The sequence below is a fragment of the Gracilinanus agilis genome, chromosome 6 (assembly GCF_016433145.1).
Source record: "Gracilinanus agilis isolate LMUSP501 chromosome 6, AgileGrace, whole genome shotgun sequence".
Lineage (NCBI taxonomy): Eukaryota > Metazoa > Chordata > Mammalia > Didelphimorphia > Didelphidae > Gracilinanus > Gracilinanus agilis.
In genome coordinates, this window is record NC_058135.1 from 59,142,628 (window position 1) to 59,156,613 (window position 13,986).

At 37.3% G+C, this 13,986-nt stretch overlaps 1 protein-coding gene across 1 annotated transcript in view; it reads left to right on the forward strand.

Annotated features, from left to right (window-relative positions):
• The window catches only part of SEC24B (SEC24 homolog B, COPII coat complex component), a 91,001-nt gene extending 80,397 nt beyond the window's left edge, over positions 1–10,604 (forward strand). Inside the window, exons 18-24 of the mRNA XM_044681640.1 lie at positions 980–1,090; positions 3,692–3,867; positions 4,115–4,252; positions 4,777–4,881; positions 6,761–6,853; positions 8,629–8,732; positions 9,597–10,604. Coding sequence (XP_044537575.1) covers positions 980–1,090; positions 3,692–3,867; positions 4,115–4,252; positions 4,777–4,881; positions 6,761–6,853; positions 8,629–8,732; positions 9,597–9,711 — 842 coding nt within the window. The 3' untranslated portion in view covers positions 9,712–10,604. The remainder of the gene's footprint in view (positions 1–979; positions 1,091–3,691; positions 3,868–4,114; positions 4,253–4,776; positions 4,882–6,760; positions 6,854–8,628; positions 8,733–9,596) is intronic.
• Positions 10,605–13,986: the final 3,382 nt, after the last annotated feature.

Here is a 13,986-nt window from a genome sequence, read left to right on the forward strand (position 1 = left end):
ACTACTTGGGAAATTCCATTTCCTTTTTTTTTTTTAAACCTTTCAGTAGTATAAATGCTGGGAGAGTGGGGGGCAGCTGGGTGGCTCAGTGAGTGGATTGAGAGTCAGGCCCAGAGATGGGAGGTGTCCTGGGTCCAAATCTTGCCTCAGATAATTCCTAGCTATGTGACCCTGGGCAAGTCACTTAACCCCCATTGCCTAGTACAGAGATGGGCAAACTACAGCCCGCAGACCAGATGTGGCACGCGCCTCCCCCCAACTGCAAGACATTATTCCTAATCTGATGAATACAATGAGTAGGATACAATACAATGAAACTTAGAAAGAGTTGCCTTAGAAACAGACTGACAGATGAGCATTTCCTTTCCTTTGGCCCCCTCTTTAAAAAGTTTGCCCATCACTAGCCTAGTCCTTAACCACTCTTCTGTCTTAGAACCAATGCCCAGTATTGATTCTAAGACAGAAGGTAAGGGTTTAAAAAAAAATGGCTCAGGACAGATTTTCAAGTCAGAACAGATATTTTTGTTAAGGATTCCTAACAAACCCTTGCATTGAGGTGCCTTACATATATTACTGAGATAGCCAATAACATAATGTGACTATTAAGAGTTTGTTTTGTGCAACTTCTTGAACACATGGGCTGATGGGGATATTATTGGGGATGTAGACACTAAATGATAACTCTAGTCCAACTATCAATAATATGGAATTAGGTCTTGATCAAGAATACATGTAAAACCCAGTGGAGTTGTGCATCGGCTAAGGTGGGTTAGGGGGCTTGGGGAGAGGGAAAGAACCTGAAACATGTAACTATGGGAAAAAATTTAATAGGAAAAAATTTTTAAATTGAAAAAAAAAAGTTTGTTTTGCAAAGTTTGATAGTATTTGTTTTTCTTTCAAGCCTGTACATTGGACAACTCTAAAATTTTCTCTTCCTGTTTTTTTATTCTAACATGTACTTGTTCATAATTTTGTTTAGGTGAGCGGAGGATTCGAGTACACACACTTTGTTTGCCAGTAGTGAGTTCGCTGGCAGATGTTTATGCAGGAGTGGATGTGCAAGCAGCTGTCTGCCTTCTAGCAAACATGGGTAAGTGCAAAAATGAAGCAACAGTTGCAGGACATATTTCCTGCCCCATAAACTATAATTTTACATATTTTTTTATACCAAATCTCCTATTTTTATCTGTCTTTGCTTTTTCTGTTTTCTCCTGCACTCTTGTTTAGTTCTTTTCCATATACAGGTATTCTTTCCATATTGCAGGGATGAGGGGTGTAGTGCTCCTGTGATCTGAAAAATCCACTTAAAATTTTTTGGTCCTATCTTCAGAGAAGAAGTATAACTTTCTTCTTTTATACAATGTTTTATAGTACTTTATTGTGAAATTCGGATTAAGTATTTGGTCAAAAGCTATATAGTTTTTATATTTTTTCTCTGTCATCTGATGGCCTTCACATGTTGTCTGTGGCTTCTATAAGACTCTCCAAAATTGCATTTAATTTTTTTTAGGACGACCTGCACTATAGCAAAACTGCTATGGGGAAAGTTGTGGTGTAGAAGGGATGGATACCTGTATTTATGACTAAGTCTTTAGTTTGAAAATTCTTTGAGAAACTAATAGAATCCCATCCTATTTTCTGGAGTATTTCATGACCTGAAACCTCTATGAGTCAGCATTAATCCCTCTCTCATCTCTAATATTTATGTTTAATTCTTCATGTCACACTTTAAAAGATAATTTATTTTTCCCCCAATTACATGTAAAAACAATTTTTTAACTTTTTTTAAGTTTTGAGTTCCAAATTCCCTCCCTTCCCCACTCCCTTAGACAGTAAGCAATCCGATGTAGATTTTGCATGTGTAATATAAAAAAAAAAAATTCCATATTGGTCATTTTGTGGATTTCAAATTTAAAAAAAAAAACAGAAAATAAATATAGTGTGTTTCAATCTGCATTCAGACTCTATCAGTTCTTTCTCCAAGGACAGAGCATTTTTCATCATGAGTCTCTGGGATTATTTGGATCACTGTATTGCTGAAAATAGCTAAGTCATTCACAATTGTCAAAAAATATTGCTGTCACTGTGTACCATGTTCTTCTGATTCTGCTCACTTTGCTTTGCATCAATTCATGTTCTTTCCAAATGTTTCTGAAATCACGCCTGCTCATCATTTCTTATAACTCAGTAGTATTCCATCACAATCATATACCACAACTTGTTTGGCCATTCCCCAATTGATCCCCTCAGTTTCCAATTCTTTGCTACCACAAAAAGATGGATGCCATGTTTTTAAGAAGGACATTCATAAGCTTCAGAGTGTCCAAAAGAGAGCAACCAGGATGATGATGATAAGCCTTCTTCCCATATCATGAAAATTCGTTTAAGGTACTGGAATATTCAGCCTGGAGAGAAGAATGGAAGAGGAGAGACATGAAATAGCTAGCTCCAACTTTAATCACAACCTCAATTAATCAGAGCTGCCATTGGAGAAATTCTGTTCCTATTCCTTGCCCCAGATGCTCCCCCTGACTGTGCCCTTGGAGCAGCTCCAAACTTAGAACAGACAAGAATAGAATAAGAGCCCTACTCCTTTTTAGTTTTGGTAGGATAAACTGAGTCACATAGGATCAGCAGACTTGAATGAATTGTGAACTGAATTTAAACATACCCTTGCATTATCTTTCCCCACAAACCCCCCACCCATCTTCCAGGTTCCAGAAACCTTAAGAATCTCTAACCCATCCTGTCTTTCTCTTTAGCTTCTTAATGCTTTAACAACCCACCCATCCTCCTTTCCCTTCCTTCATTAATTAATAGTTTAACATTTCCCCCACCCCTCATTTTTTTTGCCACTGTTACCTTATCTTAAAGCATCATAATAATTAATGCCTGTGTGCCTATAGGTGAGAATCAGGGAGATGGTAATCTGTGTGAAAAATGTGTCCACCAGAATTGATAGAATAAAGCACATTCATGCAACTTCCATTCGCATGTGAGAAATTTCCCCCCAGCACTTCCTGGGAAGGACTGCTTTCTGTCCCTAACAGAGTCATTAAGTGTTTTCGAATTGAGAACAATTCACAGGAGAAATGCTCCAGAGAATCCATCCCAGGAACTTGAGAATTGTTTTTGTCTTTTTTTTTTTTTAATTCTTATTTTTGTCCTAGGAACAGTTACTCAAGGACAAAAGAGCAGCAAGGGCTAGGCAATAGGGGTCAAGTAACTTGCCCAGGGTCATATAGCTAGGAAGTGTCTGAGGCCAGATTTGAACCCAGGATCTCCCATCTCCAGGCCTGGCTGTCTGAGCCACCTATTTGCCCTGTCTACTCTTAATTTTTTTTAATTTTTAATTTTTTTTTAATTTTTTAAACCCTTAACTTCTGTGTATTGACTTATAGGTGGAAGAGTGGTAAGGGTAGGCAATGGGGGTCAAGTGACTTGCCCAGGGTCACATAGCTGGGAAGTGTCTGAGGCCGGATCTGAACCTAGGACCTCCCATCTCTAGGCCTGGCTCTCAATCCACTGAGCTACCCAGCTGCCCCCTGTCTACTCTTAATTAAGATCTTCTCTGTCTGTTTTCATTCATTCCCTGTGAATTTCTCCCACTTCCTGCTGCTCCAACCCTTTCAGCCCTTCCTGCCCTGGTGCAGCTGTCATCACTCATGCAGTCCCTAATTTACCTCCCCAGCTGTGGATCGATCCATTTCATCAAGTTTATCGGATGCAAGGGATGCCCTAGTGAATGCTGTGGTGGACTCCCTCTCTGCCTACGGGGCCATCTCCTCCACCTCGCAGCAGTCCGCGCTCATCGCTCCCACCTCCCTCAAGCTGTTTCCTCTCTATGTTTTGGCCCTTCTCAAGCAGGTACCTCATCTTGCATTATCAGACCTGACTGAGTGGTAGTTTCATTTCTGGAAGCTCAGACAAGCTCAGTAGACAATGGGGCCATACTTCTTTAATTTGGGGTTTCAGATATGTGAGCATTTTAAGTCTTGTGGAGCAGGAAGAGTGGAGAGTAAGAGAGCCCATTTGAAGGACCACAGACATGTGAAGGACAGTCTATAGTTGTTTAGAAAACTTTTTAATTTACCTTAATTTTTTTTCCTCATAGAAAGCTTTTAGAACTGGTACTAGCACCCGGCTGGATGATCGGGTGTTTGCCATGTGCCAGATGAAGTGGCAGCCACTTGTTCATCTGATGAAAATTATTCATCCCAACCTGTACAGAATAGACAAACTGACCGATGAGGTATGGATTCTTTTGATGCATATAGAAATTCTATTTGGTTTCAGATTAAGCTTATCCATAGCTAAGAATGTTTGTCAGTTGCCATCTGTCCTATGTTTGCATTCTTTTTTTTCTGGTTGTGATTATAAAAATTATATAACCCTGCCCTAAAGAGGTGGTTCCTTAAGCATTCTTGTTCGAAATTCATTGAAACTGATTGTAGGATCAAAACATAGAACTAAGTTCACTGTTAATTGCAGAATTTGCCATATACTCAAGACTTTTGTTATCCCACAATGATCTAGGATATGGTTTCCATTTCACAAACTTATATTTTCAAGTATCTCATGTTACTGGAGAAATCTAGCTGAAAAGGTAGCAAAAAAGAAGCAAACTTGATGGACTGTAAAATATACATATTAAAAATAGACTTTGTTAGATCATTTTAGTTTTTAATTTTTTTTTTACTATTTCAACAAAGCCAGTGGCTGTTTGTTTTGGTGATACTAGCATAAATTTATTTGTTCTGACTGTTTTCTTTAAAGGGTGCAATACATGTTAATGATAGAATAGTGCCTCAGCCACCTCTTCAAAAACTGTCTGCTGAGAAGCTGACAAGAGAGGGCGCCTTCCTTATGGATGCTGGTTCAGTAAGTCCTCAGTTTTGACTCTGTTGACTTTCATACTTGGGATTAACCAAATTTTTTGAAGCCTCATTTATTAGGGGATATTTTCTCTTTCTTGAATAGGCTTGAGTAGTCTTTTAAAAATTATCTTCACAATTAATTCTAGATATCTTAATTTGAAAATTTTGTTTTTCATCTGCCAAGATTTTTTTTATTTTATTATCCTATATGCTTCTGTTTGAAAGCATATTTTGGGTAGTTTTAGTGATTTCCATAATCTTATATGGAATCTTATATGCTAAATATAAATAGCAAACATTTTTCCTGATGATGATTGCTTAACTTGATCTTCATAACACAGAAGTAACATGTTTCAGCTATTAGTAATTAAACTTGAATTTGTCACTTTATTTCCATTATTGGTGTTGGTCACTTTGGATAGGGATGAGAAACGGTTCTAACCACATTTCACTTCTCACAAGAAGAGATGAAAAAAAATTGTCCAAATTCCAAACAAGCTATCTGATTTCTTTTGACATTACAAGATGCTTTTGTTTGAGCTTATCCAATAGGAGAGCATCCAAATAAATGAGTTTTTCTTAAATACCATCCATGAGATTAGTATCTTTGTGGCATGTCATGGTTGTGAGAATTTTTTTTTTTTTTTTTTTAGCACAAGCCTATTTGAATATGTTAACAAAACATAGTGCTGATCTGTGAAAGACCTGTAGGTGGTGCTATAGTGTCAAAAATAAAGCCCCAGAAGAATGTCTTAATTCCATATGTGGTTGTAATGGAATAAATTTTACCTGGGTGTGAGGAATACCGAGAAGTCTGGAAAGAGCCACATGAACTGATGCAGAGTGAAGTGAATAGAGCCAGAACAGCAGATGAGTGAGGAAAGAAGAGCATCCCCCCAACCCCCAATCATAAGTGAATATTGTTCCAAAAAGAGAAAGCCCTCCCAACCTTCCTTCCTCTGCTGAGAGAGGACCACAAGGCAGCACATTGAATGTATTTTCAGACTTCTTCAATATTTCAACGAGTTATACTCATTTTTTTCTTTATTTCCTTTGAAAGTTAGAATTTGTTATGGGTTAATTTAGGGGGAGGGCAGACACTAGGGAAAGCTAGAGTGATATAAAAGACAATACATTCATAAAAACTTATTTTTTAAAGAAGGAAATAAATCATAGTATGATTTGAAGCTAGAAAAGATTTTAGAAATTGTCATGTCCAACCATTTCATTTTACAGATAAGGACACTGAGGCACAGAGAAGTTATAAGTGACTTGCTCAGATCATACAAAGAATAAGTGCCAGGACCCAGATTTTCTAATTATTTTTGTTTACCACCTCGTTAAGTGTTCTTTGCATTTACATGGATGCTTATAATAGTCTTTATCTTTTTTTATTTGATCATTAGTTGTTATTTGCTATTTTCAGAAATCCTTGTGCTTTTTTCTTTCTAGAGGTGGTGGCTAGGTTTCACAGTTGATAGAGCCCTGAGCCAAGTCAGAATGATCTGAGTTCAAATCTTACTTTAGATATATACTAGCCATGTGACCCTGGGCAAATTGCTTAGCTTCTTTACGTCTTTCAGTTCTGTCATCTATAAAAGAGTATAATAATAGCACCCACCTCACAGGGTTGATGAGGATCAAATGAGATAACCCATGTAAAGCACTCTGCAAACTTTAAGAAATGCTGTATAAATGCTAGCTATTTTTAAAATCTGGGGTTCTGAATTCTTAATCATCATGCAACTGACAGCTTCCTGATTTACACATTGCTTCTTTTTCAGTTATGGTGCCTGAATTTAGACCCTTTATGTCTGCTAATCTATAGGAAATTTTGATGAGTTTTCTCTTGATTGTGGGTTTTAATTTATCTTTTATTTTAGATTATTTACATCTGGATTGGCAAAAACTGTGATGACAACTTCATAAAAGATGTGCTCGGTTACCCAAACTATGCATCAGTACCACAGAAACTGGTCAGTGGGTTTTATACACTTTATTTATTTCTTACATTGCTAGCTTTGGGCAATGATAAATGTGTAACATATTTCAGCTGGCATTTTAAGCATGCAACACCAGTAGGGAAACAAGTAAAACACCAGTCATTTTATGATTAAAATGAATCTTTTTTCATTGCACTATCTTTGTTATACATAAAATCACTCCATATATAAGTTAATAATGAAAAATAATTTATCTACATTTTTTTAATAAAAAATTCTAAACTTTTACTATAATCTTCTTGCATTCATATTCTTGTTTACCAATAACCATTGTAGGTATTCAAAACCTGCGGGATAGATATATTTTTGAGAGTAAAGAACAAAATGGATATATTTGGGAATCTTAATTATAGGGCCATTAGTCTTGGTTAGATTCTTCCCTGGCAATAGAAAATCATCACCAGAGACAGGTATAAAAGGTTCCTAATGCTAACTAGCCCTCTCCCCATGCAACCTCTATATGGCTGTTTTCAAATTAGTAGGTAGCAAAATTGATTCCCCAATTCTCATCTGAATTTTGAGATACAGCTTATTTTTTTATCTCACCTGCTCTTATTGGAATTCCTTTCTCCTCTTACACCAGAGCACTCCAGTTTGGGAACAGCCAATTCTTTGGCAGCACTGAATTCTGTAAGAACTGTATTAAGTGATAGCTGATCATATGTGGAAATTGTGCAGTCTTTAAGTCCATTCAGTGGTTAGTAAGGGACATGGAACATGCTTTTTGCATTTAAATACCTCCTCATATTTAAGAATGGACTTTTGAATGTGTTTCTTTGATTTTGATATTACAATAGGTAATAGAAGAGAGCTTAAGTCATGGTGATTACTAAAATTTAAGCTGTTCATTAATGGTAGCATCCCCTTATGGTCTACCACATGCAATAAGAAATAGAAATACAACTCTTTAAGTAGAAATAAAGTAATTTCTTGCCGTCAGTCTGTTTGCACGTCAGCAATATAAGACTTTTTTTTTTTTCCCTTAAAAGTGGAGTAGGGTTGTTTCTGAAAGAGTTATTAATCTTGTTTAGAAACGAGTCATAAGGCTGTAGAAGAGTGGTGACTATATTGACCCAAGTGATGAAGGTTTTTCCACCAGTATTGTTACTAGTTCATTTCAATAGTGATAAGGGCAGAAATTAGGAGAAATAAAAATCAGACAGAAAAGCTTAGCATTTCTGCATCTTCATTTCCTAGTCTCCTTTAAAAAATAATAAAAAAAAAAAGATTAAGGTTAAGGAAACAGGATGAAATTCTTTCATACTTAGAGTGATATTATATGTATCACAACAGTGGTAAATGGATCTGACTTTTCATTATTGACCTCTTCCCTAGAGGGATATATATCAAGATTTATTCCTATTTAGAAAGAAAAGGAATCTTGGGCACTTCTAATTTAAATACGCTATATGGCAATCAATATATTTTCATTGGTCTCTGAATGTCATTTTTTATTCAGTTTCTAAAACCAGATAACTTTTCAAAAGAGGGCTAATGACTGTGAGTGTCATCCGCTTGTCTCTCATTGTGCAGGTGAAAGAAATGTTTTCAACCAGTGGTATACTAATTCTTGGGCATGTTTTACTCGGTTCAGCAACACACTGACAGATGAAACTTTATTTATCCAAAATAAAGATTTCTTCATTTTTCTAATGATTTCTTCTTTGATTGCACATTAATAGAGCAACAGTTCTAGTAAAACCCTCATGAAACAAGAGGTAACAGTCTTCTTTCATCTTTTGATTTAGACACATCTTCCAGAGTTAGATACACTTTCCTCAGAAAGAGCCAGGTCCTTTCTCTCCTGGCTTAGAGATAACAGGCCATTGAGTCCAGTTCTCCATGTGGTAAAGTAAGTATTTTCATATCATTATCATGGCATTTGCCTTTGCATTGTATATCTATATGGAAGAGATTGATTTTTTTCCCCCAAGAGATAACTTTTAAAACAAATGAGGGATATTCAGGGTATTCAGAATATCCTCGATAGCTCACATATCCTTTCTCTTTTAATAGAGATTGCCTATTCTTAATTTCTTATTTTAAATTATAACAACTATAGTAGGTTCAGTGGCTTTTTTAGTTTCAATTCAACTTATCATCGATATCCTCGTTCTAAATGTTTTCCTTCTCTCTACTGGAGAAACTAAAACTTCCCTGAGCATTCAGTGTTTGCCTCTCCTAACAGAAATCCTATTCCAATCCTGCATCTTTGCAGGGAAGGAACCAGTCCCTCAGCTCTGGAAGATTATGCCAACAGAGCAGAAATGGCTTTTGCACATGAACCCAGTGAGGGACTCAATCTTTCTTTTTTTAACAACCCGTAGCTTCTTAGAATCAATATTGAGTATCCATTTCCAGGCAGAAGAGAGCAGTAAGGGCTAGGCAATGGGGGTTAAGTGACTTGTCCAGGGTCACACAGCTAGGACATGTCTGAGGACAGATTGGACCCAGGCTTTAGGCCTGGCTCTCTTATCCACTGAGCCACTTTGCTGTCTGTCCCTGAACTCTGTCTTTGACCCAGGTACTAGCATAGCTAAATTCAGAAATAGTGAACATTGATTGGCTTAACCATCAGCTGAATCTTTTCAGTGTAGAGGGATTGTAGTCTGTCTCAGTGGTAGAAGTCTTGAGGTGTACATATGTGATGTCTACTTTTGTCCGTATATTAATGGCTATAGGTTATCCAGTTATTGATCTTGCTCTCCCTTTTCAGAGACGAGAGTCCTGGCAAGACAGACTTTTTCCAGCACTTAGTTGAAGACCGGACAGAGGCTGCATTCTCTTACTATGAATTTTTGCTTCATGTTCAGCAGCAGATTTGTAAATGAAATGGAACCAAAGAAGAACAACATCCTTTACTTTTGAGAAAAGCATAAGCTGTCAGAGAAGCACTTGGGAAATTTGGAAAGAAAGCATTAACAATGCACCCCCCACCCCCCTTTCTGCAGCTTGACAGTTAAAGGTGAGGCATTGCCCTCTAAAAGAACTTGACAGATTTTATTTCAGCCTGAATTAAAAGATAGCAATGATGATGCTATTAGGACTAATGACATTTTGAATTGGTTTCTACACATTTGCAATAGTGCAGCAGTACAGTCCTAGTAATTGCAAGCTGGCAAATTTATGTAGCTAGGTGGAATGATATTTCATAATGGAAATTAGATAAATCCTTTTTTTCTTACATTTAATAGAATATTTCCGGACTTAAACTCTGACAAGAGATGCCAAAGGGCAATGGTACCAGGTTATTTGTTTATATGAATTACTTTTTAACAAGGAATGATTCGTATTCATTAAATGGATTCACCATTTTCCCAGTGAAGACTATATAGAATTTCAATACATGAACTGTAGAAATAAAATGTATAATGTACATAAATGTTACATTTGTAAAGAAATGTAAAAATGTAACTACAGAATATGAATTGCTTAAAATGTGCTACATTGTTGGATGTTTGATGACAGATCTTTTTGTCCCAGTTAGAGAATGAGGTTGACTAATACATATTAAGAATGGAGTCCACATAAGAAACACTCTTTGTAATTCTGTTCAATCTTTTATGTGGAATTATTTATGATCACCTTACTAATTAAAGATATTTTGCTTGATTGTGTGTGTATTTTTTGTAACTGCTATTTTTACATGTCTGAGATGTTGGCTTTGGTAACTTGTGGGAAATAATACCTTGAATTTAATACTCTGTATGTCAGTATATTTTCATTGGTCTATGGCTATCACTATGTGTTCAGTTTCTAAAACCAAATAACTTTTCAAAAGAAAGCTAACGACTGCAAGTGTCCTCTATCACTTGTCTCTCCTCATGCTGGTGAAAGAAACATTCTCAACCATCACGACGTTGCTTTAACTTGAAGTTTTCAGAAATGACATGACCAGTTTAACTGACTTCATAGAATTTCCACCTTGAATTTTTATAGTGCCTTCATTCATTCTGAAGAAATGCTTCAACAGTTTAGTAGTTATTCATTAAAAATTAATAATCCATTACAAGGAAACTGAGATTAGAGACTGTTACTGCTATGTAAATCAGACTGGATTATGGAAGGATAAGGATACTTGGTGTATATGTACATTTTCAAAATATAAAGCCAGTGGTCTTGCTGTCTTTGTACTTTGGCTTATTTCATTTTCTTGGATAAAATGTGCTTTTTTTGTCTTTCGGTTATGTGATAGAACTAGAGGGTCAGAAAGCATCGATGATGGTTCTCCACAAAGAAAATCCACTGAGCCTCACAGAATTTTAGTTTGAAGAGAATTCAAAGATAAATTTTTCTAACTCATCATTTTATAAGAAACTGACCCAGAGAAATAAATCATGTTCTACCCTATGCATCTTGCCCCTTCAAAGTTGAACAATAAAAGGCATGGTTTTCTTCCCCAAGATTGCCACTTCATTTTTCAAAATCTATATTTGCATATAATGTGTATGTGTTTACTGCATCAGCAAACAAACATGAGGACACAGATGAAAATGTATTTCTCATAATTACACATTTACCTTTTATCTGGAAGGTCCCCACCTGAATATTTCCAGATCAGAACTTCTTCAGTGACTTTCCCACTTAGGATGAGAATTGTGGCAGCTTCTCTCAAGCCCCAAATTTCTCCACTGTGTTCCCTGTTAGGTTAGATTGTTGCTGAGTGGTGCTTCTTAAAAGAATACCTCAATAGTCGCAGCACCACGGAAGGTATATAGAAGTATAATTTGGGCTACCTCAGGCGATCTGACGCAGACTCCTTACATGAAAATTTAGGTACTAAAATAAGCCAAGATAGCAGCAAGAGAAATGTCTCAAGGTGGATACACGTGGAAGATTAGGAGTAGTTTCAAGGAAGCCATGATCCACACATGTTCCGAGAAGGGAAAGGGCAGGACTTCAAGTGGACCTCCCAGGAAAGGATGGATTCTCTTAAAATAGGGAACAAGGAGCAAGGTGGTGCAGGAAGACCCAAATCCAAATCCAGCCTCAGGCACTTATTAGCTCTGTGACCCTGGGTAAGTCACAACCTTATTTACCTGGGCATTGGGGGGGAGGGGGTTGAGGGTGATGGAGGGGCAGAATAGAGATTTGGAACAGAAAATAAAATTTAGAAAGTAATAAATTGGTAGATAGGTCCTCAGGCAAGAGGCCAAGATTTCAGAATTAGAATTTGGACTATGGACAGCATATTTAACCAGGCCCATCTCTCTGAAATTCTGAGGCTTCTGAAAGGTGAGACTTGGGTAGTTTTTAATAAATAGGAATATATCCTCTTCCCCATTTACTGAATATTTTTGAGGAAGTTATGGGATTCTCTCATTTGTGTAACTCTTAAGGGGAAGTTGTGGTTTGATGAAGACTTTTCTTGCTATTACATGTTAAAGTAGTATGTAAGCTCCTTGAGGACAGGTTTCTCTGTAGGTTTGTTTTTTAAACCCTTCCCTTCAGTCTTAGAATCAGTAAGTATCCATTGCAAGGCAGAATAGTAAAAGCTAGGCATTTGGGATTAAGTGACTCACCCAGGGTCACATAGCCAAGAAGTGTCTGAGGCCACATTTGAACCTAGATCCTCCTTATCTTGGGCTGGCTCTCTACCCACTGAACCACCTAGCTTCCCTTCCCTTTATTATTTGCAATCCTATTGTTTAGCACCAGGCCCAACACCTAACAAGTATTTGATAAATACTTCTTTAATGGTAAATGATAAACTACAGATCCTCTTGCATCTTTCTCATTTAACCAAAAGAAAAACACTTAGTGTATTGCTGATAATATTCTCTCAGGCTCACAATTAGATTTTTTTGAACATGTAAATAAGGAACCATACATATCCAGAAAAATAGGTTTAAGGAAGAAGGACCAAAACTGCAAGCCAAGTCCTGGTAACCCCAGGAGTACTTGGAAAGAAATTGGTGGGCAAAAACCCATTCCATGTTTCTACAGTGGATTTCTTCTCTAGGACATTGAGGAGCTGCCAGGAGAAACAGTTGTTAGAAGTGACTAGATCTGCATGGGTGCATTCTCCCTCTGCTCCCCTTGCCTTCAGTGAGGTCCTGAGAGCCCTGACAGTAATGACCATTGATGGCTATCACTGCTCTGGCCTGAGAAGAAAGTAGTAAGAACCATGCAAGAACTGTCTTAGCTATGAGACTTCTAATTCATATTACCTAATTGCCAATGTTGCCTTGGCAACCAACAACAAGAAAACATTAGCATCTATTATGTATTAGGCATTGTGCCAAGCCCTTTACAAATATCTCATTTTCCCCTCACGACTCAGAACTAAGGAGAATTATCTCCATTTTTTTTGGAGGTCTTATTTTTTTAAAACATTAATATTCATTTTTAACATGGTTACATGATTCATGCTCCTACTTTCCCCTTCACCACCCGCACTCCCCCCTCCCCTGGCCGATATGCATTTCCACTGGTTTTGTCATGTGTCCTTCATCAGGACCTATTTCCAAATTGTTGTTAGTTACATTGGTGTGGTAGTTTCAAGTCCACATCCCCAATCATGTCCGCCTCAACCCATGTGTTCAAGCAATTGTTTTTCTTATGTTTCCTCTCCTGCAGTTCTTCCTCTGGATGTGGGTAGCATCTTTACCATAAATCCCTCAGAGCTGTCCTGTGTCATTGCATTGCTCCTGGTACAGAAGTCCATTACATTCAATTTTACCATAGTATATCAGTCTCTGTGTACAATGTTCTTCTGGCTCTGCTCCTTTCACTGCATCTGTTCCTGGAGGTCTTTCCAGTTCACATGGAATCCCTCCAGTTTATTATTCCTTTGAGCACAATAGTATTCCATCACCAGCATATACCACAGTTTGTTCAGCCATTCCCCAATTGAAGGACATACCCTCCTTTTCCAGTTTGTTGCCACCACAAAAAGCTCAGCTATAAATATTTTCATATAAGTCTGTTTATCTATGATCTCTTTGGGGTACAAACCCAACAATGGTATGGCTGGATCAAAGGGCAGGCATTCTTTTATAGCCCTTTGAGCATGATTCCAAATTGCCAGCCAGAATGGCTGGATCAGTTCACAACTCCACCAGCAATGCATTAATGTCCCAATTTTGCCACATCCCCTCCAACAT